The sequence below is a fragment of the Mirounga angustirostris genome, unplaced genomic scaffold (genome assembly GCF_029215605.1).
Source record: "Mirounga angustirostris isolate CCGP_5_RB_7025 unplaced genomic scaffold, mMirAng1.0.hap1 SCAF_2, whole genome shotgun sequence".
Lineage (NCBI taxonomy): Eukaryota > Metazoa > Chordata > Mammalia > Carnivora > Phocidae > Mirounga > Mirounga angustirostris.
The window spans coordinates 130,909,881-130,934,920 of record NW_026991710.1 but is presented as its reverse complement, the minus strand read 5'-3'; the positions used below and the strand labels follow the sequence as shown (position 1 = coordinate 130,934,920).

General features: G+C 38.0%; 1 protein-coding gene across 1 annotated transcript in view; it reads left to right on the top strand.

The window, feature by feature from the left end:
• Positions 1-715: 715 nt before the first annotated feature.
• The window catches only part of MAP9 (microtubule associated protein 9), a 37,701-nt gene continuing 13,376 nt past the window's right edge, over positions 716-25,040 (top strand). The window contains exons 1-13 of the mRNA XM_045880253.3: positions 716-872; positions 1,940-2,102; positions 2,872-2,956; positions 4,070-4,390; positions 10,341-10,570; positions 13,258-13,351; positions 14,864-15,102; positions 16,969-17,039; positions 18,056-18,224; positions 19,392-19,481; positions 20,905-21,066; positions 21,199-21,344; positions 21,526-21,658. Of these exons, the coding sequence (XP_045736209.1) occupies positions 2,019-2,102; positions 2,872-2,956; positions 4,070-4,390; positions 10,341-10,570; positions 13,258-13,351; positions 14,864-15,102; positions 16,969-17,039; positions 18,056-18,224; positions 19,392-19,481; positions 20,905-21,066; positions 21,199-21,344; positions 21,526-21,658 (1,824 nt within the window). The 5' untranslated portion in view covers positions 716-872; positions 1,940-2,018. The remainder of the gene's footprint in view (positions 873-1,939; positions 2,103-2,871; positions 2,957-4,069; positions 4,391-10,340; positions 10,571-13,257; positions 13,352-14,863; positions 15,103-16,968; positions 17,040-18,055; positions 18,225-19,391; positions 19,482-20,904; positions 21,067-21,198; positions 21,345-21,525; positions 21,659-25,040) is intronic.

Sequence of the window (25,040 nt, the reverse complement as noted above, 5' to 3'; positions counted from 1 at the left end):
GATTATCCACTTCGTATACAAAGGGGGAAACTTTACATTAAAGAAACACTTGGAATGGGGTTTTCAGCTGTGTCAACAAGGGAGGACTTCTGTCCAGGTCCTTTGTGACTGAGTTGCATAAAAAGTGTATCTAATATTGACTGAATGTAATCCCAGGCACTCTTGCAGGTATCCCACCTGCATTATTTCATTCAGTGCTCACAGCAACCCTCTAAGGTGGCTATTTATTATTATTATTTTTTTTTTTTTTCCAGAAGAGGAAACTGGAGCATCATTTGCCTGACATCACACGGGTATGGGGAAGTACCAGAATTCAATGGAGCAGTTCCTCTCCTTAGCCTGCAAATGTCACTGTGTAGCTAGCTATTCTGTCCCATCTGTCAGTCCTCTATTCCGATTCGTAGAACTTCACAGCCTAACTCTGGCAAAACGGTAAATGTGCTTTGGCTCAAGCAGCAGGTGCAGGTAAGGACTCTCACTCCACTAGAAAGCTCGAGGCTCTTGGTTCCGGGTGGGAGCGGGAGGGTCCTGTCTCCTAGGCAACAGCTGTAGCACCGTAGACGATAATGCACCCCTTTCCCGGGACCCAAAGGGGTGATGTCATTTCCTTCGTCTGGGCGATTGCCTCCGGGACGCGTCAGGCGGAAGAGCGGTGTTGGGTACCCGGGAGACCTGGCGGTAGGGAAGCCACTTCCTTCCGGAGACGCGGTTTCCTAGCAACCGTCTCCCGTCTCCGCTTTTAGTCCCTCCCCTTTGCTCAGCCCAGTGCCAGTCTCCCAGAGCCGGCAGGCCCAGGCCTCGGCGAGAGACTCCTGCCGGAGGCCAGCGGCTCAGTCCTTAAGGCAGCGGGAGCCCGTCGAGGATCGGCTGCGGTGGGTACAGAGCACGGGTCTTGGGGGGTCTCGGAGGAACGGGACGTGGACAGCGCTCGGTTTGCACGGGCCTGGACAGTGCTGGGAGCGGGCGGCAGGCGGCGCGGTGCTGTGCGGAGCCGGCTGGGACCCGAGGGCCACCCGGCCGGGCGGGAGCGGTCCCCGGGCGCGCGCTGCGGCGGACGGCGAGGTGGCTGAGGCCCAGGCCTCGACTCCGAGCACGAGAAAAGTTCACGGGCCCATTCGTGCAGCGATTTTAATGCTGCCTGTCATGGAAGCTTCGTTTTGTTTTATCTAGCCCCATGAGCACTGTTGTGAGAGGGAAGAGCGACTGGAAAAACAAAACAAAACAAAAAAAACGTCGCTATTGCAGTTTAGCATTATTGATCTTTGTCTTTCACTAGAGCTGTACGCAAGCTTGCGTTTGTTTGTTTGTTTTGGTTGTCCTTCTAGTTGTAGCTTTTATGCTGCCGATCTCCTTAGTAGTCTTTTTAGAATAAGGTATGGCTGTTTCATGGGCAATGTTATATTTCTTGAATGGAAGAGACGGGAAAAATAAGGTGTTGCATTTTAATTGGCAACATTTTATAAGCTGTTGCAGTCGTTTATTTGCTCATCCTTAAAATAATTGCAAAACTATTTTAGTATAACTTCAATTTGACTTTTATTTTTTTGATAAACTCGTGAAAATTTTATATTTCTTTAGAAGAACTCTACATATTTAAGTGAATATGTAGTACAATGTTCATGAGATGCTTTTCTTAATTGTTCGCTTATTTATTTATTTATTTATTTGACAGAGAGAGAGATAGCGAGAGTAGGAACACCAACAGGGGGAGTGGGAGAGGGAGAAGCAGGCTTCCCCCTGAGGAGGGAGCCCGATGTGGGACTCGATCCCAGGACCCTGGGATAACGACCTGAGCTGAAGTGTCACGACCTGAGCCGAAGGCAGACGCTTAACGACTGAGCCACCCAGGCGCCCTCGCTCTTTTTTTTTAGCACTAAAGGGTAGTAATAGAAATTCTCAAGTTTGCAAACAAGTCTGATTTGTTTTTTGTATATTTCAGACACCATCAGAGTTTGGATTATTCCAATTATTTATTAGCTGTTTTATAAAGGTAAAGAGTAAAAAACAAAAAAAACACTATGTCTGATGAAGCACAACAGTTTTTTAGCACAACTTTGGCTTATACAAAGAGTCCAAAAGTCACCAAAAGGACTACTTTCCAGGTAAAGTATTTCAAAACATTTTTTTTATTTTGAGTGATTTTAAAAGTAAACACTGTATTAGCAATGTTGGACTTGAAATGATTCTAGAAAGGGCTCTGTATAATGCAGGAGTATATCTTACATTCCTGTGGAGGTTTTGCAGTTGATCATGTTTAGGCTCCAGTATTACCAACTCTTCTGTGTGGCTTTCAGACTACTTAACTAGCTTCACTACTAAGTTATTACTAAGTTAAAAGTTTAACTCAACTTTTAAAAGTTAAGTTATATAGCAACTTCAAATTTGCATATTTTTTTTCTGTTATAATAACATTTCAGTTTTCTCTATCCAGTCACCACCATTTGAACTCAGCCTCTAAGTTTGCAGTATTAATTATATTTATTACTGCAATGTGCTAAAACAAAAGATCTTGAAAAGTACCAGTTTCTTCCGAAATGCCAGTTTGTAATAAATCCTGTCTAAATTGAGTCCTGTCTTGTTTATTATTCTCCCGCCCTAATTACACCCTGTAATTTATTTATTTGATATTGCCTGTCTCTTCCAATTGAACTGTAAGCTCCATAAGGAGGAGGAACTTGTCTGTGATGTTACACATTGAGTCTGAGGGCTTGGGTGCATGGCATAAGGTGGGCTTTCATTGAATAGTCATTATATGAATGAAACCTGAGTTTGAAAGCAGTTATTAACCAAAAATTGTTTGTTTAAAGAATTAATTCTAAATACGAGAACTCTGTGTTTGGGTGGAAATTGATTTTAATTATCTCGTTTCAGGATGAGCTAATAAAAGCAATTACAGCTCGCTCAGCCAGGCAGAGGAGTTCCGAATACTCAGATGACTTTGACAGTGATGACGTTGGTATGTGTGAATATGGAAAAGTAAACCACTTTTCCTCTTTTTGCTTCCTTAGTTACGTTTAGCTCATCCCTTCAAAAACAATCACGTTAAAATAATAGCTGTATATACACTGGTTTTAAATTTCCAACTTTTTAATGAGTAAAAAGCCACTTGTAATCTTCCAGAAGAAGTTGTATGATTGTCTTTGTTTCTGAACGGTGTATACTGAAAATATAAATTAACTGATAGCAGGTTTGAAATAAAAGGCTGCCTGTCTGTTGTAAACCATGTTGGACACACCAGTGTCAACCCTGTGAGACTCTATAGCGAATTAAAAACTAGAGCCCAGAGAACTAAACTTTGGTGCATGTCAGAATCACTTTTGTAATGCTTTTTGTAAATCAGATGTTTTTGGCTGTAATAGGGGCTCAGTTTTAAAAACCTGGTATATCAGTGCTGGTATGACTTAATTTGGTCTCTTTTGGTTATGTAAAAATATTAACATTTTAGGTTTCAGGTGTAAGCACACACAATTCTAAACTTGAAATTCAGTGCTTTGTATGTTAGTATTCAGTGAATGATTTTTAATGTTCTCTGAAAATAATCAGAACAGTAGTTGTAGCATTGCTATATAGTTAAGTTGGCATTCTTTAATACTCTTCTCACAGTAAAACGTAATACTCTAGTATGGATGAAATTGTAGTACCAAAATTTTTATGGACAATAATATAATTAGCTAATAACTAGTAAAATTCTTCTACTTACCATTGTTTTTGATTTTATATAGTGAAGTCGTTTGCAAATAAAAGCGCTACAGTCCAAAACCTAATTTAAATATCCTATGCCATTGTTATTTTGAGGAACCTTTGAATGACTTCTCAGGGTAAGCGGAGGGTTTGACACACAATTCACATTCAATAAGTAAGTTTTGAATAAATTAATGAAATTGGAATTTTTATTTCATAAATAGCAATAAAAACTGCCTAAGTTAGCTGTGTTTTAGAGCTGCAGATACTTGCATCCTTTCATGGTTGTAAATTCATTTCTAGTCTTTAGGGTAATCTTTTTGATTTCTGTAACCTTCACAACTTTAAAAGAGACTATTGAAAATATTTTTTCTCTTCCATTTTTTAGTTTCCTTAGGTGATTTTTCTGACACCTCAGTAGATGAAAATTCAGAGAAGAAAAAAATGAATGATTTCCACTTATCAGATGATGAAGAAAAGAATTCTCCAAAACTGTCTTTTTTGAAAACCAAGAAATCAAACAGTGACATAATGAAAGATGAGCCAGTATTCTCCACCAAAAATGATGAGGAAATGGCACCTGATGGTTGTGGAGACATGGTTGGAACTCCCTTATCTGAATCTCAAAATAAAGACCAGGAAATTGAAAAAGACAAAATGAAAATGAAACCTAAACCCAGAATTCTTCCAGTCAAAAGCACATCTTCAGGTAATTCACGTTACTATAATTGCATTTCTTGAAAACTTATTTATTATTTTTAAATTTTTTTAAAGATTTTAGTTATTTATTTGAGAGAGGGAGAGAGAATGAGAGAGAGAGCACAAGTGGTGGGAGGGACAGAGGCAGAAGGAGAAGCAGACATCCCTCCCCGAGCAAGGAGCCCAATGTGGGATTCAATCCCAGGGTCCTGGGTTCATGACCGGAGCTGAAGGCAGACGCTTAACCCACTGAGCCACCCACGTGCCCCTTGAAAACTTATTTTAAGATAATCAAAAAATATCTTTATATGGTAGCTAGTAAATATTTAAGAAATAGACTTAATTTTTTAGTTTTAAAGTTATAAATCAAAATAATGGAACCATAGAGAAAACTCGTAATTCTGAGGTCCAGTTACATGTCAGTCTTGCATCTATGCTGGTGCCTGATAGAAGGCCAGAATACCTTGTCATCCACAGCTATGGCTCCCGAAGCTTCTGGGTCCAGGCTTGCGAGGCCTTTGGGCTTCAGTTTTGTTTTTAGGGATGAGACTGCGATGCAGTCCTTTCTGATCCATCTTACACTCCAGAAATCAGTTACAGCAGGAAGGAACTAGTCCTTCAAACAATCATTTCCATGTCATCATTTACCAGAAAATTTTTTTTGACATTTGAGTATGTGAAGGGAGAGAGTTTTGTTTTTTGACATTTGAATATGTGAAGGGAGAGAGTTTCGTTGTTGGTGTTGTTATTTAAGCCTCCAACTTTCCTTCAGAAAAGAAAATCACCATTTAGTTTCTCTGTTCCCTGGGAAAGTCCACTAAAACTCAGTTTTCTGAAGGGGAGTTCCTGATGTGATTGGGAGTACAGTAGTTTCTCCACAATTCTATTGAGCTGTAGGCACAATGGAGCAAAGATGGAGTGAAGCAGGAACCAGCCTCTCTGAGGTCCCCTGAGCCACCACACAGAAACAGGGGCATAGAAGTTTAAGGGTTTGATGCCTTCTAGTCATTTTTTCCTGTTTTGTAGAAAAAATATTAGTCGATACTAACCTTCATAAAAATTTCTTTCCTTTATATCATCATTAAATACTCTACTGGTAAATATTCATACTTCACATATTAGATATCACTGGTAACATCAGACAAAACTTTATTTCAGACATGTATTAGGGAACCACTCCTTCCCCCACAATCTCACTAACTTTCAAATATGAATGGAGCAGGGACTATTAGCAGAAAAGCCACCATATGTTAATTATACGTGACCTTGGTGAATAGGGTAGGCCTTATTGTCCTCGTGAGGAGGAGGATAAAACCTGCTCTTCTTGTTCTACAGAATTGTTTTGAGAATCTATTGAAGTGTATCTCAGAAACTATACAATTCTACCAAAAATATAAGCACAAGGCATAATGGAACAATTAAATTGCTGAAATGTACCTTCCCAGTGTACTAAATAGTACCAAAAATAGAGAGAAAGGGAACATAATGGGACTTGGTGAATAATCTAGTAGTTCACCATTTCCCAAAGTACCTTCTACAGTTTGTGCATTGGTATTATTGGAAAAACACAGAACTATAGAAATTTTAAAGTAATTTCTTTGTGAGAGAACTTCTTGGAGACATTAATAAAGAAATATTAACAGGGAATTTTTGAGAAGGATAGAACAGACAGTGTTTCCTAGTCCTAGTGACTTTAGAAATCTATTTTTGTGGATTATATTTATCCTATTTGTCTTGATTCTGAAAAGCTTTTCATTAGGTAAATAAGAAAATGTAAGCATACAGAACCTAAAAGTTGGTCTGATATAGGTAGAAGTATATAATTAGAACTTTATGGTAGATAATCATCAATAATCCACCTATTTAATACCTTTTTTAAAAAAACCTGTGACAAATTAAAATGAATAGAGAAATGCTGTCTCTAAACCACAAGATGGCACCAGGATTCTAAATACTATACACAAATGTGCAATGCTTATTTTTAAAATCATTAGCCATTGGCAATTTACTATATGTTATATAAAAATAATTACCAAAAACAGGTAATCATTTACACTTAATTATAAAAGAAAGCATTTTGAAAATGTATAGATGTATTTTTTCTTTCTGAAAACTTGACAATACTTCTGGGAGTGGAATTTTGGTATAAAATATATTAAAGTCATTATTCCTAGGCTCTTCAGATTGAAGAAAAAAAATTGAGATTAGTGCCTGACATATACAATACATTTCAATAAGTATTTTAATGTATAAATGAATAAGTGAGTGATTCATTCATGAAAGAAAGAGTGTGGTTCACAAGCTAAATTTCATCCTTTTCTAAATTTTTAGACTTTTTCTTACAAAGTTTGGAACTTAATGTTTTTAATGTGGTAACACATTGCAGAGTAGCAATTAATGCTTTATAAAAATATTGGAACCTGAAAGTTTCCTTTGTTCTTGCTTGTCTTTTGTTAAAAGTGCAATAACTAGACTCTTTCACTTTATTGAGTAACTGTCACATGGGGAGTGATTGCAGAAAGTAATTTTTACAGGGTATGTTGCTTTTATTTTAACATTAAAATGACTAAAGTCATGAACTTTGGAGCCAGGGTGCTCTTGCTTTAATCCCACAAACTAGAGTTTATGACCATGGGCACACAACCTCTTTGTTCCTCATTTTATTTGTCTGTAAGGTGGGCATAATAGTCGAACCTGCACTAGTGGTTTGAGACAATTAAATGAGTTTATATATTTGAAGTGTTTAGAACAGTCTGGCGTAAATTAAGCACTTTTCTAAATGCTATTATTATTTCGCATTTGTTCATAAGCAGATCATTTTATTTTTCCATACGTATTTATTATGAATACAGTTTCTTTCACTATGGTACAAGCACTGTGATGATAACTAAGAATATGACATTAAAAAGGCATGGTACCAAAAAAAAAAGATATAATACCAATCCTCCAAGACTGTCTTAATCCATTTGGGCCACTGTATCAAAGTGCCATAGACTAGATGGGTTTTTAAACAGCAGAAACCTATTTCTCACAGTTCTAGAAGCTAGAAGTCTGAGATCATAGTGCCAGCATAGTCAGGTGAGAGCCCTCTTCCAGGTCTCGGACTTCACATTGTATCTTTGGTGGTGGAAGGGGCAAGGGAACTCTCTGGAGGCTCTTTTATAATCCCCTTCTTGAAGGTTCCACCCTCATGACCTGATCACCTCCCTCCCGCCTGATACCATCGCCTTTGTGGTTAGGATTTCAGCCTAAGAATTGGGCAATACACAAACATTCAGACCATAGCAAAGACTTTGCAGTTTAATGTGAAGGTATATAAAAGGTGTAGTAAGAACACAGGAAAGTAGGCAACTAAATTTACCTGAGGGCATCAGGGAAGGCTTTCGGGAGGAAATGGCAAAATAGTTGTAACTGACAAATAATGGTACCCCTAGTTAGGAGTCTTGGTTGTAAATGACTCAACTCAAACTTCAGTGGAAAGAAGAATTTATCACCTTATTGAGCAGGGATGTGAGAAGACCTCTCTTTAGGTGTGATTAAGTTGGAAACAGTACTTTCATGTCATTTGGATTCTCTACTTTTGTCTTACCTCCCTGATTCCCAGACCTTCTCACTGTCTCCTCCCACCCCTGTCACTGGCCCAGTTACTCCATCCCTTGATCCTATATTTTTGGTCTCCTATATTTTGGACCTATATTGGTCTGTTTGTCTCAGACATCCCTTCACTTGGCAGGAGTAGTCCCCAAATGATATCCTTCCAGCTTCATGACCTTAAAGGCATACCCTCCAACTCTAAATAGAAAAATACTGACCTGACCTCCTGCTGTGGACAGGGGAGAAGTTTCTGTGATAAGCTGGGAGGCTGGTATGCATTGGGGGCCCACCCTTCTCATTGAGGTACGGAGGAAATCTTTGTTCACCCACTAGAATTATAAAGATGGAGAAGAGGAGAAACTACCCTGAAGAAAACAGGAGTGATAAACCAAAAAAAAAAAAAAAAAACAAAAAACAAAAGAACACAAAGAAAAGAAAGAAAAAGAAAAGTTTACCACAGTTATTAATGTTCACTGAGCATTTACCATGAGTCAGGTACTGTGCTATGCACTTTATTTTTCACCCAGGTCCCACAGGTGCCTTAGGAATTCTTAACTCATTTTACCAAATGGGAAAATGAGCCTGTGGAGGGTTATATGGTTGTGTAGGGTTACAATGTTAGTAAGTGTCAGAGCCAAGATTCAGATATGAAATACCTGAAATAGGCACACTCATACAGACGGAAGGTAGAATGGTGGTTTCCGGGGGCTGTGGGGAGAGGAAGAGGGGAGCTGCTCTTCAATAGATGTAAAGTTTCACTTAACGCAAGGTGACTGTATTCCAGAGATCTGCTGTACAACACCGATCCTTTAGTTAACAATACTGTATTGTGCGCTTAAAATTTGTTAAGCGGGTAGATCTGTGGTTAAGTGTTCTTACCACAATTAACAAAAACTGACTCAACACCTTCTTTCAGGCATTATACAATATTCTGCTTACACTGAGGCTCAAATGACATGCAAGCATTTGTCAGGAGAAGAGGCAGGAAGCAGACATTCTAGGCGGAGGGATCGGCTTGGGTAAAAGTATGGTACCAAGAGGGATTGCGGCGCAGCCGCGAGACAGCAGGGAGCCCGGCACTTCCAGAACACAGTTTCCAAAGGGGGTGTGCCAGCCGACGAGGCAGTGCCAGCAGCCAGCGAGAAGACCGTTAAGACCTCGTATCTTGTTCACAGGCGCTTAAGCTCTTATTCTGCAGGATTGGACGCTGGGGAGCCATTGAGGCATTTTGTGGAGAGGAGCCTTGTGATCTGATGGTCATTTTATAAATACCTCTGAGGCAGGAATCTAGGAAAGAGCGGATGAGGAGCTGACGGTGGGGATGCAGAAAGTGGGATGAATGAGAGATGTAGCAAGAACAATGAGTAGGGTATGCTGACGCGTTGGATACGGGGGGAACAGAGGGAGGAATCCGGGATGGCTTGAACATTTGGCCAGAGTTTAGACCACCGCTAAAATTGCCAATGAAGCATTTATAGCAGTGCCAGCTTGGTATGATGTTGGAATCTTCTAGTAGCATTCATAAGCCCATGTGTAGATAAAGAGGAGGAAGGTGGTGATTATTTCAGTTTTGAAGTTTTGTCGGAAGAAAACACTGGTAAACAATGGAGAAATGAATATGCATAACAGGTAAAATTTAGGCAAAAATTTAGGTAGAAAACTTTCTTGTGTTTTGAGGGCTGGAAGTATACCAGCATTAGATTGTTGTTTTAAACTTGGAAGTAATGGAAATAGTAACTGAGAAGTTTTAATAACTCCAGGGAAGTTTTATGGACTCAGAGAACTGCAGCTCATAAATGGAGTTCTTCATTCCTCCGTCCTGGGAGAGCGAGCACTTCTGTCCCCAGTACTCACATCATCCTCATACTTGGAACAGAACTTACCTTTCTCTTGGACTTTCTTTTGTTTAGAACCACCTCCCTTCCCATCCTGTAAAATCGTTGGACAGGGCCATTGTCACTGTCTTGATTAGGAAGTCCGGTAATGTGAGTAATGTGTACGGGGCCTGGCAGCCCTCACTCCAGGTTTATGGATGAGCCCCCCTCCTGTTATAGAGGCAGAAACTGGGGTACAGCTGGTGTTCTGTTTTCTGTTTTTTACTTTTTCTCGAATGCTATGAGAGTTCATAAAATCGAAGAGTTAACTTGTAACAAGTGTCACAAGGAACAAGTATACTAGTTCCTTCCAGGATGGCAGCTACTTTTAAAAAAGAGAATTGGATTACAGACTATTGCTTATTTGTGCTTACGGGAGCCCTGTGTAGAGAAGGACTGCCCAGGACAGAGAGCCGCGGTGCATAGGCACGGGAGGGAAGTCATGGGCATTGTTTTGTACGCCCACGTTAAAATGGTTTGTGTTTTCAACAGAAAGCAGCAGGGACCTTGAAGCAAACAACCCCTTTAAGCCTTCACCTCGGCCCCGGAGCATGTTGAAGAAACACAGCCCTGGGGACGTGAAAGAGGGGCTAGGAGAAGATAAGACAACTGCCCTCCATGAACAATTGGAGGCACACTCTGCACCGCCCCCCCTTCCAAAGCTAAGTGACAGTCAACTAGAAGCTGAGAAAAAATCATTCTCCGGAACCCTCGATCCAGAGGTTAGCACTACTGTTGAACCACTGAATTGTGCTCTTCAACTGAGGTCTTTGCGCCTGATTATGGAAAAGAGAATATTTGTGTACATGTGTGTGCGCGCGTGCGCGTATGTTTATGTGTGTGTTATACATGTTTTCTTCAACAATTGATAGGGAAATAATCTAAAGAGGTTTTTTTTTTTTTAAGATTTTATTTATTTATTTGACAGAGAGAGAGAGCACAAACAGGGGGAGAGGCAGAGGGAGAAGCAGGCTTCCCGCTGAGCAGGGAGCCAGATGCTGGGCTCGATCCCAGGACCCTGGGATCACGACCTGAGCCGAAGGCAGACCCTTAACAGACTGAGCCACCCAGGTGCCCCTAAAGAGTTTTTTTTTAATATACAATATTCCATTGAGTCTAAAACGTCACCAACTCTAAGATATGGCAAAGATGTAGCATTATTTTATGTACTGCTAAGAAAGAAGAAAACTCTGCCAATTAATCTATAATACACCAGTATTATAAAATGCATCATCCGATTTCAGAGAAAGTAGAATGTGAAAAAAAAAATGTTGCCCTTTTGAATCGACGCAATACTGTCTAATCTTTCATCATAAGAATTTATAGTTTTATTCACATATCTTTGAGTTATATAATCTATGGCTAAGGACAATATAGCCAGTGTCATTTTATTCACTTGGTTTTATTCACTCAACAAAGGTATATTGAATGATCATGACACTGTCCTGTATTTTGGGGGATCTGCCAGAATGGGAGTAAATGTGACTTCAGGATTTCATCATAGAGTTTACTATGTATTGTTATTGGGGGAATGCTTGGCCCCCTCTCTTAAACCGACTGAACCACTCAGGCACCCTAGGTGTGGGTTTTTAAAAAATGTTTATTCCGCTTGGACTTCATTGAGCTTTCGGGATCTATAAACTGGATTTCATTGAGCTTTCAGGATCTATAAACTGATAATTTCTATGAAAATGGGAAGTTTTAAGATATTTTTCCTGCCCTAGTTTTCTTTTCTCTCCTTTTAGGACTGAAATCTTTGATATGTCTCATCTGATCTCTAAAATTCTGTTCATGTTTCTTCAGTCTTTATTCCCTTTGTTTTTCAGATTGAATAATTTGTATTGCTCTGTCATCAAGTTCACTGCCCTGTTCTGCCATCCCCGATCTGCTGTTGTCTATCCAGCAAATTTCTTATTTCAATATTGTAGTTTCCAACTCTATAATGTCCATTGGTTTTTTTGGTTTTTGTTTGTATTTTTCGTATCTTTAAGATCCCATCTGTGTCAGCTTCCATGCGTGCATTTCCTTTAAGTGCTTAAACATATTTATAATACCTATTTTAAAGTCCTTGTTTACTAATTGCAACATCTGGGTCATCTCTAGGTTGGATCCTGAGGACTGTTTTTGGGGTTTTGGGGTTGTTGTTTTTTTTTTTTTTTATGAGTGTGTGCCACCATTTTCCATTTCTTCACCATTTAGTAACTTTTTGATTGAATACAGGATATTATGAATGATATGTTATAGAGATTCTCGATTCTGTTATGTTCCTCTGAATATGTGTTTTAGTATACAGATATTGTGGCTGGACTGAAATTCCCAACTCTGTCTCCCTTGCCATGGGTATCAACAGAAATCTCTGCTTAGTTCTTTCAGTTTCTAATTGCTATGATTTCACAGGATATTTTCTGATGTCTTTTCTATGCCATGCATAGATGAACAAAGGGTTTTGGGTGAGTTTAATATGCAAATTTGGGGGCTCATGCCCACTGCAGCTCTTTCTCAAACTTACTGGCTGATCTTCTTGTCCTAAACTCTATCTTCTGCTCCCTTAAGCTAGTCCAGTAAGGCTGTAACCTTGTAGTACTTGAGCTGCACAGATGGGTGAATGCACTCAGGCAGAAAGCTACTAATTTGCCAGTCTCCTCTGCAAAGCTTTGTCTGCAAAGATAGTGTCCTGTGTTTCAGCTCTTTTGCCATCTTCCAAGATGGTTTCTATTTATTGCTTTTGACAAATAATTGTCTTTGTACTATAAAATATTGTGGAAATGAAAAATAGAATTTATTATTTATACAACAAAGCCAAACTTCTTACATTATGATACCATCAACTTTAGGCTAGATTACTATTCTCTAAAGAGATGTTTAGTTCAGGCACACAAATATAATTATTTCATTTCAGATATAATTTTCAGAATTTTAAGGAAAACTCAAGTGCATGAAATCTGTACTTTTTCTAGGTAAATATTTGGTAGTAGCTGGCTACTTGGTTTTATAAATTGCTTTCATTTGGACGAATAGTAATATTTGACACCAAGGGTTTTTGCCTACCGTCTCCTTTATGCTTTCTTAGAAATAAGAATTAGAGAAAAAGATATCAAATCCTTGTCTCAAATATTTATGAGATTTGATTTGAGAGCACGAGTTTTGAAAATCACTGAAAACAAATATCGAGATGTCGGTTCAAGAACTAGAATAGCTCTTTAGTGACCCCTTTTATTCAAGACCCCAAGGTTTGAATGTAAAGCATGTTAGCCTCCATAGGCTTAATGCTTTTGGTGTTTCAGCAGCAAACTCCTAATTACGATGATTTCAGAGTTATAAAATTGTCTTAATAATGCTGTTGCCCTACCACAAATCTTAAGAACTAAACCTACATAGTAAATCCTTTTTTTTTTTTTTTTTTAAACAGGATCCATGTCTGACAAGTTTATCGTCATCATCCCTTAAAGAAAGTCTTGGAGATTCCTTTTCACCAGGATCTGGGGGGAAAGCATCCGTAAAAGGTGGTTATTTCAAAATACTACAGCCTAGTTTATGTGTGAACTCTATATTACTTAGAATCCTATCTGTAAAAGAAAGAATACATAGTTATAGGAATGACAGGTTTGTATTTGCCTCTGTTTTAATCCCAACTGTGCTATTTACTAACCATGTGATTTTAGATGCAGAACTAGACACAGTTCCAAGAGCAAAGTAACAAATCTCTCTGGCCCTGTGTACTGATCTTTAAAATGGGGATCATAAGAGCAACCTACCCCACACGGTGGCTGTGAGAACTAAATGAGTTAACGATACATGTAAAGCACTGAGAACAGTACCACAGTAAGCACGCAGTAAGTGTGAGGGGTTAGTTGTCAATGTATTTCTTTCCTTAGTCCTAGGACTTATAGCTTAATGAGATCTATAGACTGGTAATTTAGAGCTAAAACGCATCGCTGTCTCTAGGACTGAGATGTGTAACATTTATTAACTGCTTACTGTGTAGTATAATATTTGTCATTTTACAGATGAGAAAAACTGAAATGCAAAGATATTGGGAAACATACCCCAAGTCAGTGACAGAGCCATAATTTGAATCTTTGGCTCCACAGTCCTTGTTCTTTTTACTGAACGCATTTACTGAATCCATTACTGATACTTGGGAGTCATGAGTGCTCTCTAAATGAAAATGTCTAACTCTAATTACAAAATTATTTTAAATCCCGCTTACTTCGAAACAAGTTTCAAAAATGGCTGTAATGAAAGACTTTGACAATAAAGATCCAAAGTTGGCCAGTAGGTGGCTCTTAGTAGTAACTGAAAGTTGGTGATGACTGATTTCTTTCTATCGAACATTCCAAAGTGAGGTAGACAGAATAATGGAAGCAGTTCTGTGATAGCAAAACTGAATCTTCTCGTGCCAGAGCCTGAGACTGTCCCTTGGAGCACGAAAGGGAAGAGCAACAGGCGCCACCTTTAATGCCTGTTACTAAAGGCAGGCCTCAGAGGCAACACTGCATCTCAGCAGGAATAAAACTTTATCCTGTGTGATGACTCTTCTGAAACTGCATGAGTTCTTGGCTCTCCTGCACCCCTACAGGTTTACAACTGCACCGCTTGTACCTATGGTAACAGAGATGTGTGCCTTCTGCTTACACAGCCTCTGGTTCCAGCTAAGAAACACAGGCTTTGAAGAGAATAGATAGTGCCATCCTACTTACCTGGTTTGTCGTCAACAGGAGCTTTTGGTGTGTCTTTGGTTTAGGGTAGTTATTCCATTCTCTTTACTAATATGATGGTTTTTTCTAAGTATTAGGTATGTCAAATGTTTTAGTAGATTGAGTAGCCATTTTCTCTTTCGTAGATCACTTTGGAGAAAAGTTTATTCAAGTTGAATATAATAGCTCTCCTTGTATTTTATTCTGCAAGACAAAGAGATTATAAACAATCCTCATTTAGTAGAAAGCAAATGAATCTATTACCCACCGTATTAGTTCAGAAGAGAGTTTTAGTTTTGTGACTCTGTCTCAAAATAGATCAGAATGAAGAACTCCCTGAAAACCACATGAAATCAAATGAAAATGAAGAGAATTCATTTTTGATAGACTTTGTTACTACTCCAACTGAGAAATCCCAGGAAAGTCAAGTGATTACTGATGACCTTGAAGAAGAAGAGGAGAAAGCTGAACTGATTATGGATGACTTAACAGTTGATCCACCACTATTGAAATCTCAGAGTATCTTAATATCTACTGACACAACTGAATCTTCAAAGGTATTTATATGAAATTATACCTTTTATACTACAGCTTTAAACTCAAAATAGACCTTTTAAATATTTTATCTGCCACTTATGTACTTTTGAATCGACTGTGGAAAACTCATCTTTTGATAACAGTATGTTGTTAGGTAGACAATAGAATCAGTAGAATTTTACTTCGGGGAAGGTTTACAGTGAATATAAGTCAGTGTTTCTTTAAAAATTATCAAAGGTATATGATCATAATATACTCTTAAATATCTCAGAAATACAAACTGTTAAGTGGGTAAGTTTCTATAGGTCTTCATGTTAAAAAATGCAGCTATCTGGAACAATTTCTGAGGCTTTGAATTAGTGAAAGTTACTCCTTTAGATATCATTTTTTTTTAAAGATTTTATTTATTTATTTGAGAGAGAGAATGAGAGAGAGAGAGAGCACATGAGAGGGGGGAGGGTCAGAGGGAGAAGCAGACTCCCTGCTGAGCAGGGAGCCCGATGTGGGACTTGATCCTGGGACTCCAGGATCATGACCTGAGCTGAAGGCAGTCGCTCAACCACCTGAGCCACCCAGGCGCCCTAGATATCATTTTTAAACATTTTACAAATTTTAAGGAAAATCTTTAAGAAATGTTTATCAACATCTTGCTTGTTTAAATGGATGGACAAGATTATTATCAGAAACTTATTATTATTATTATTATTATTATTATTATTATTATAATAACCTTGAGAACCACAGTTTCAGTGTGTAGGATTACTTGTCACCTAACTATAATGTACCAGAATACTATATTTTTAAGATTTATGGTATAGCATTTTTAGTTTTTATTTCTCTTGAATTTAGTCTTTATTCCTTATAGCTATAGTTAGCTGGTAACTATGTATACTTACTATTGAGGAAGATAACAGTGCTAGTTGAAAACCTGTGGTTGAATAGGACTTGTATAATACAGAATATCAGTGCTTTGTGTTAAAATTTATGGGGAAGGTTCATTAAACCATGTTCCAGATTTATTGTTCCTAACCACTTTCTTTAGGAAAAGTCACTCATGCCAAGTTAGTGATGTGCTTACATCTGTGGTCTCACTTCAACGCTAGCACCTGTCTAACTGTGTAAAGTAAAGAGGTTACTCCGTAAAAAGAAAAAGGGTATTCTGGAACTTATAGACATGCTCCTAGAAATGTCTAATAGAGGCGTTCTAAATAACAACAGCCAATTTCTGTATAACAAGTAAGATCGTAACATTTCTTCTGATTGAATCCTTGGCTTTATCCATACTCCCTCCTGTGGGATCTTCCTCAAGTCTGAATCACATCACTCCCCTGCTAAAGTCTCTTGGTTGGATTGTCTTCCTTAGAATAAAATGCAAACTCCTCCCCGCCTCCTCAGGACTTCACGTGATTCTTCTCTGACCATATTCGTCCACTCTCACTGCCATTCACTGTGCTCCAGCGTCATTCACCTTTTTCTGTTTCTCAAAGTCATCAAGCTCCTTCCCTTCTCAGGCTCTTAACATTCACTGCTTCTTTCTTTCCTCCCACAGACCTTCCTTCATGTGGCCTCTTTCTTCCCATCATTTGTCTTAGCGCTGCTGTCAAGACCTCGGGGAGGCCTTCCCTGGTCACTGTCATTAACATGACCCCTCACCGTAGTGACTGTCACTGGACCCTAGTTTATCTCCGTCGTGACTCACTTTCGATTTTGTGTTTCATGTCCGTCAACACTCTCTAAAATGTAGTATCCTTACGAGTTTCCAGAGGCTCCTGTACTTGACACATAGTAGATGCTTTAAGAACATTGATTCCCTGGCAGTTTGGCCTCTAGGCCTAACTGTGATAATTATGGTGAGTAATCCATCTATGGTATTTTCTCTTTAATAGAAAACCATTGAAGACAGAAATATGAAGAATAAAAAGTCAACAAATAATAGAGCATCCAGTGCATCTGGCAGGTAATAAAGCTATCATTATCCGAGTGTATGTTCCAATAAAGCTAGTTTTAATTTAACTTCTGTAAAGTGAATTTCATTTGGTATTATCTGACTTTCTTTAAATTCCCATCTCATGAATTGAATGAAGTAGTTACTTCATGATAAAACTCCTCAGTTGATCATATTCCTTTATGAAAAGGAGTTGATTAGAGGTTCTCTATACTCTACATAGTTCCTGGGATAGAGTTGCTTTCCTGTTTTTCCTCAGACAGCACATACACAGTAATAGAGCTGAAGTCCAGCATTATATTTCTCTATTAACTACCTTTGTCTCACACATGGAAACTGTACTTAAAACCTTGAGGTTCTATGGACTAAGTTGGCTTATTGAAATGATAAGACTCTATATTGCTTCATTCACACTGAGGATAATGAATGCCTAACTCATAAATGCTGCTCAAAACCTTCTCAGTCTTTTAAATTACCATAAATCAAATAAAACAAGAGTCAGCAAACTTTAACTGTAAATTGCCAGTTACTACATGTATTAGACTTTGTAGGCCGTACAGTCGCTGTTGTAACTACTCAGTTCTGCTGGTGTAGCAGGGAAACAGCTGTGGTGCAGAAACTTACGAAATAAACTGTACAAAACCAGATCATGGGCCATATTTTCCCGCCAACCCCCGAAATAGAGGATGTTATTCTAACTTTATATTTAGAGTTGTTTTTTGTAACAAAATGATACAAGAGACTTAAAATCTGCTTTATTAATATTATTTTTTCCATGTAACTTGAGATGTAGTCCATTTTTCTTAAAAATGTTCTAATTATAAATACCTTGAAAGAGCAATCAGTTTGAATCTCTTAGTAGACTAAGAAAAAACTATCATTGTCCTTTTTTATCATCACTTTCAAAGTACTTATAATTTATTAATTTACAATATAATTTAAAATATAGTGATTGCAAATTCTAATGAATTTTTCTTCTACCAAGTGCAACTGTAATATTTTATGTTGATTTATTTGGATCTTTTCAGGTTAATGACCTCTGAATTTTTAAAGAAATCTAGTTCTATAAGGAGACCTCCATCAACAACCACCTCTTCTCACTATTTAGGGACTTTGAAAGTCTTGGATCAAAAGCCTTCACAGAAACAGAATGTAGAACCTGAAAGAGCAGACAGCATAAGGGCAGTTGTTTACCAGGTAAAAAGGAAAACATCTAACAAAAAATGAAGAACTGATCACGTAATAAGGTTACCTGTTTATCAAGGAATAAAACGACCCTGTCAGAAATGGTGGCTTAATACTTAATTTATTGGGAGAGATGTTCTTTTATAATACCTCAGCAACCCAAAGGTTTTTTTTATTAAATTTTTTCCTTCCAAGCTTTGCTTAACTGATTCATGGTTGTTTAAGAGAATACGCCATAGCAACTTACAAAAATACGATAAAAGCAAAAATACTGTTAAGGTCTATATGTGTTTTTATACTTTTTCTCCTTAAAATGTATATTGTTAAGAATAAAAAGAGTTTTAATTTTTTCCCGAGACTTGGCATTAAGCTTAACAGAAAAAGACTTTCCTGATTTTTACACAGTTCCAAAAGAGGTCCTTTTTTTTTTTTTTGTCTTGTTTGTTATACAAAATAGTACACTTTAGAAAATTATACTTGTAAATTTCAGAGAAAAATGTTAACTTATGTAGCCATTATATTCAATCTTTGAAGTCTGTTGTTAAAACTAAGAAAGATAAGGTTTATTTTCTTAACTCATGCTCATCTTTATATATTAGAATATTATCAGAAAAAGAAAAATGATACTAGTTTATATAGAACTTCTAAATTTTGTGTTTTGCTCTTTTAAAATTTCTTGGGTGCCTCAGTGGCTCCGTTGGTTAAGTGTCTGCCTTCAGCTCAGGTCATGATCTCAGGGTCCTGGGATTGAGTCCTGCATTGGGCTCCCTGCTCAGCAGGGAGTCTGCTTCTTCCTCTTCCTCTGCCCCTCTCCCTTGCTCCTGCTCTCTCTCTTTATCTCTTCCCCTCACTCTCAAATAAATAAATAAAATCTTAAAATAAAATAAAAATTCTGTCAAATATTTCAGAAATGGATAAGAATTCTGATTCATTTGGGAAACTGAATATTACATACTTTTTTTTTAAAGATTTTATTTATTTATTTTTTCGAGGGAGAGTGAGAGAGAGAGAGAGAGGCATCATGAGTGTGGGGAGGAGCAGAGGGAGAAGCAGAACCCCCGCTGAGCAGGGAGCCTGATGTAGGACTGGATCCCATGACCTGAGCTGAAGGCAGACACTTAACCAACTGAGCCACCCAGGCATCCTGAATATTACATATTGTTTTTCTTGTTTTCACAGGAGTGGTTATTAAAGAAAAATGTGTATTTACATGAAATGCACAGAATTAAAAGGATCGAAAGTGAAAACTTAAGGATCCAAAATGAACAGGTATTCTGAAATATAGAAGTGGAAAATATTCTGGGTTTTTAAGTCAGTAAAATATCTGAGTAATTTCTAAATCCAGTCTTTTTTTAAATGGCAAAATAACATGTAATATAAAAGAATTGATCACTGATTTTATTTCTCTGGTACTTCACACATTTTTAGTTTGATATAAATATAGCCATCTTACATAAAAACAGATGCTCAGAGATTTCTGGTTTTATATGTGTGGAATAGATTTGACACGACTGATTAGGAACTTATTATTACTTGTGACCTCCTATTCACTCTTACTTTACTTTTCACTGTTAAAAATTGACTTCAATCTTATAGCTTAGCCAAGAACGTAAAGGGTCATCAGGTAGGAACCTCCAATTTTCCTCTTCTCCACCTTGAATTTTATATGTATCCTTAAGACTAGCTCTTACCTAGGCTCTTGACCAGTATCCTTCCCACTCACTGTAGCTGACTCTTGTTTCAGTCTGGCCTGTACTTCAGTCTCTACCTCTAACTCCTGCCTGGGGGCCCAAACAGGCTTAGTTCCCTCCCGACTTCTAAACTAGAAGCCTTTCCCTCTGACGCCAAGTACTAAATGGATTTAGAAGGAACCCCAGGTCCCCAGTGCCTGGGACCGCATGGAGCAGCCATGCATGGGTGCGCCTGCATCCCCATCAGCACCTCTGCGGCCTTAGATGGCTGTGCCCACTGCCCAACACCTTCCCATGTCCTGTTCGCACCTCGGTGAGGTGGCTTGTACCTTTACTTCTAAAGCATGTTTTCTCTTTATAAGTCTTCATGTCATTTAACGTTAAGCAATAAGACAAAGAATACTATGGGATTAGATGGCGGTAAGCCAAGTAATAACATTCTTACCGAACCCTCACCTACATCTTTTCCGGTCTGGCACCCAGTTTCAACATTCGGGCTGCGTTTATTTTTTAACAGGTTTATGCTTTGATGTCAGTCCAAACTCGGGTTCAAAGCAAAGATCCAGGGCTTCCTGCGTGACTTGGCAGGTTGACCTCACTCTGACTTACTTTATAAGCCTGGAACTTTCCTGATCTTTTTCTTGTAATGGAATGTTTTATTATGCATTTTGCAGTAGCACTCAGCCTATTATAGTTTATTTTGATAACATTTGTATAGTACGCTTCCAAAAAAGAGTTCTTTCCCGTGAATAGCAGATCAATATCTGATAAATGATTTTAGAAAAGGACATTTTAAACTGCAATGAATAATTCCGATAACATTTTTCTTCTAAATCCACTTGTCCCAACCATTCTAAAGAAGTTACCTGCTTTGAAAAACAATATCTAGAAATGATGACTATGAAGGGAATTCAACACAATCTGTATGTGTGTGTCTGTATCTACCGCTGTCTGTCCGTCTGTTTATACACACACGTCCGTCTCTTATTTTTTTGAAATAGAAAAGAGCTGCTAAGAGAGAAGAAGCGTTAGCATCCTTTGAGGCCTGGAAGGCTATGAAAGAAAAGGAAGCAAAGAAAATAGCTGCCCAAAAAAGGCTTGAGGCAAAAAACAAGAAGAGAACAGAGGAAGAAAATGCCGTGAGAAAGGGAGAAGCGCTGCAGGTACTCAGTGGCTTGGCGTCCCTGCCTGCATCATGTCGCCTTCTCTGACTACTGTAGATTAGTGATGAGCTGTGGCTCTTCTTCCGTGATCACTTTCACAGTTAACAAGAAAATCGTTATGAACTTTTTCAGGCCTTTGAACGATGGAAGGAGAAAAAAATGGAATATCTTAGAGAGAAAAATAAGAAGGAGAGAGAATATGAAAGAGCAAAGAAGCAGAAAGAGGAGGAAACGATTGCTGAGAAAAGGAAAGATAACCTAACCGCAGTTGAGAAATGGTAATCCCAAAGGAGGGCTATTTTGGTAGATTTCAAGTGAATAACACTTTAGGCTCTTAAAAAGATTATTTGCTTGAAACTTACTAACGCATCGCCATCTCATTATGGCAAGGATGTATTAGGGAATCTTTATTATATCCTCCCCCGTTAACCGTCCAGTGTTCTCTACTATCCTACATAGGAATGAAAAGAAGGACACTTTTTTCAAAGAAAAGGAGAAAGAGAAAATAAATGAGAAAAGAAGAGAAGAACTGAAAAGAGCAGAGAAAAAAGATAAAGATAAGCAAGCTATTGATGAATATGAAAAATGGCTGGTAGGTATTATCTGTTAATGCTCTTGTGTCTTGTGAATGTACTTTACTTGTGACTTTTCCATCCATTTCCATCCAATTTTCTTTGTCTCTGCCTACTGACCATTTTTACCTGAAGCTGCGTTGTGGAATCCGTTCTCTCCACATGTCTGTCATTTTGTCTTTGATTTACTCATTTCTGTTGATTCTTTTACTGTTCCCTCAAGCACTCAGACTTAAAACTTCAGGCATAATGTTCTCCCTTATCTGCATCCCGACAGTCAGTCACTTACCAATCACACCTGTTCTTCCTTTGCAACGATTCTTACGTCTAAAATCATGGAGAGGGTGCCTGGGGGCTCAGTCATTAAGCGTCTGCCTTCGGCTCAGGTCATGATCTCAGGGTCCTGGATCGAGCCCCACATCGGGCTCCCTGCTCGGCGGGAAGCCTGCTTCTCCCTCTCCCACTCCCCCTGCTTGTGTTCCCTCTCTTGCTGTGTGTGTGTCTCTCTCTCTGTCAAATAAATAAATAAAATCTTTAAAAAAATAAATAAATAAATAAAAATGATGGAGAGCTGACAAGTGCACTGCCGACGGTATGCCAGACTATTTTAGGTGGGACTTGTCATGACACATAGTAATACTGAATTGAATAGTGAGATGGTTATTCCATTTTTTAAGTTCTCTTTTGCTCTTTCTAATGACCCCAAGGAGGAGGTTTCGTTTTGGTGTTGTTTAGCGAAAGAAAGTAAGTAGGAAGTTTGGGAGGAAAATGTCTAGCTGGACTTAACATTATTTTGTTTTTTATATTTTTTGTTTGTTTTAATGTATCTATGTTTATAGTTATTTTTCATTGGTGCTAAGCAAAATACTGGTTTCTGTCTTAAAGTATCATTATAAATATGCATGTTTATCATTTTTTGACCAAGTAAGGCATTCATATGAATAAGTACTTTATACATGAGTACGGGACACATTCGTATGAGTGGCTAGCACATCCCATGTTGCGGCAATCAAAACGTGTAAAATTGCTCCACTGGCTTTAGGATCCAGTTGAGTTTCTTTCCAGTAGGAATTCTTGTCAAACCTATTTTGAATTCACATCAATCTGCTAGTTAAAAGTACTGTCCAGTGTATTTTTTTTTTTTAAGATTTTATTTATTTATTTGACAGAGAGAGACACAGCGAGAGAGGGAACGCAAGCAGGGGAAGTGGGAGAGGGAGAAGCAGGCTCCCCGCGGAGCAGGGAGCCCAATGTGGGATTGGATCCCAGGACCCTGGGAGCATGACCCGAGCTGAAGGGAGATGCTCAACCGACTGAGCCACCCAGGCGTCCCTGTCCAGGGTATTCTGTGGTTGTATTTCTCTGGTTAGGACTGCACTTGAGCAGCCTTTCATTTGTATAAGGGCCATTTGTAATTTTGTTTGTAAATTGTTAATTCATAGACTTTGCACATTTTTCTCTTGGTCTTTTTCTTGATTTTTAGAAGCTTGTTTATATACCAGGGCAATTAGCCTGTCATTTCTGGTAGGAGTTACAACTACTTTTTTCCCATTGCTTTGTTGGTCTCTCAACTTTGCATATAGTATTTTATGCCATGAAAATTTTTATTTTATTTTCTGGTGTCAAATTTATCAGTCTTTTGGGTTCTGATTTTCAAGTGTAGTTGAAAAAAACTTTCTTTATAACTCGAGGTTAAATGAAATGCTCCCATTTTCCTTCTAGTAACATTATGACCTAATATCTTCGCATTTTAACATTTGATTCACTTGTAATTTACCTTGATAATACTGAGATACATGATTTGGACTTTATTTTTTCCAACTCATCTCCTATGAAATAGCCTATCTTTTACCCATTGATTTGAAGTACTGCCTTTGTTATATGATACCTTCTCAGATTTTAGGGTGTTTCTTGACTTTCTGTTCTGTGGTCAATCTCAAATCTCATGGTACATGTTCCAGTACCATACTGTTTCATTATCAGGGCTTTATATATTTTCATATCTGTTTTGGTTAATCTTTCTTCATAGCTCTTCTTTCAAAGTATTTCTGACTGTTACTGTTTACTTTTTCACATCAACTTTAGAACCAGCAGTAGCTAGAGAGGCATGCAGGACACAAAGCAGGCTATTTAAGATAGGATAAAAAGATGAAGCACTTAGGAATAAATTTAAGAAATGTGCAAGACCACTATGAAGAAAATTTTAGAGCACTTCCGCAGGACCCAAATAAAGACTTGAGAACATGGATCAAAACTGCTCTTGGATAGAAACACTCAGTCTTATAATGATGTTATAGATGTCAGTGCTCCCTGAAGTAATTTACAAATTTAATGTAATCCTAGTAAAATACCAACAGAATTTCTTCTTGCTTACGTATTGATTTTACTGCTGCTTTATGCTAATTCCTTGCAGAAAAACAGTAAGAAAATAAAGTGATCAAAATTGGTTGGATGGTTTGAATGAGGAAGGTAGTGTTTCATGATGGCTTCCTTAAACTCTTAAAGAGTGCTTGCTTCTAAGAAAAATTAAACTCTTCTTCTATCAAGGAAACATACCAACTGTGCCAGATCACTCAGGGCAACTAAATGTACATGTTTTTCAGTTTTATTTTCACATACTCTTGAAGATGGAATAGAATTTTCTTAATGACTAAGTCACCGTGAGGTACATTATGTTTATTACGGTATTTAGTCACTTTCTTATTCTCATCAGCCCTCTGGAGAACAAAAACTCATCAATCAAAGATGAAAATGAAAATAACTTGTTTTGATATGTAGTATAATCTCGACAAATATAATGCTACTTATAAAAACATCCAATCACAATATGTTACAGATCTAGCCCTCCAAATTACCAATTTCTTATTGCAATTTATTTGCAGAAAGAATGGAAAAATACCCCACATGGAAGTCTAAGAACTTCAATTTTCTTTTTTTTTTTTTTTTTAATTTTATTGTTATGTTAGTCACCATACAATACATCCTTAGTTTTTGATGTGGTGATCCACGATCCATTGTTTTCGTATTACACCCAGTGCTCCATGCAGTACGTGCTCTCCTTAATACCCATCACTGGGCTAACCAATCCCCCCCCCCCCCAAAACCCTGTTTGTTTCTCAGGTCCACAGTCTCTCATGGTTCATCTCTCCCTCCAATTCCACCCCCCCCATTTTTCCCTTCCTTCTCCTAATGTCCTCCATGTTATTCCTTATGTTCCACAAATAAGTGAAACCATATGATAACTGATTTTCTCTGTTTGACTTATTTCACTTAGCATAATCTCCTCCAGTCCCATCCATGTTGATGTAAAAGTTGGGTATTCATCCTTTCTGATGGCTGAGTAATATTCCATTGTATATATGGACCACATCTTCTTTATCCATTCATCTGTTGAAGGGCATC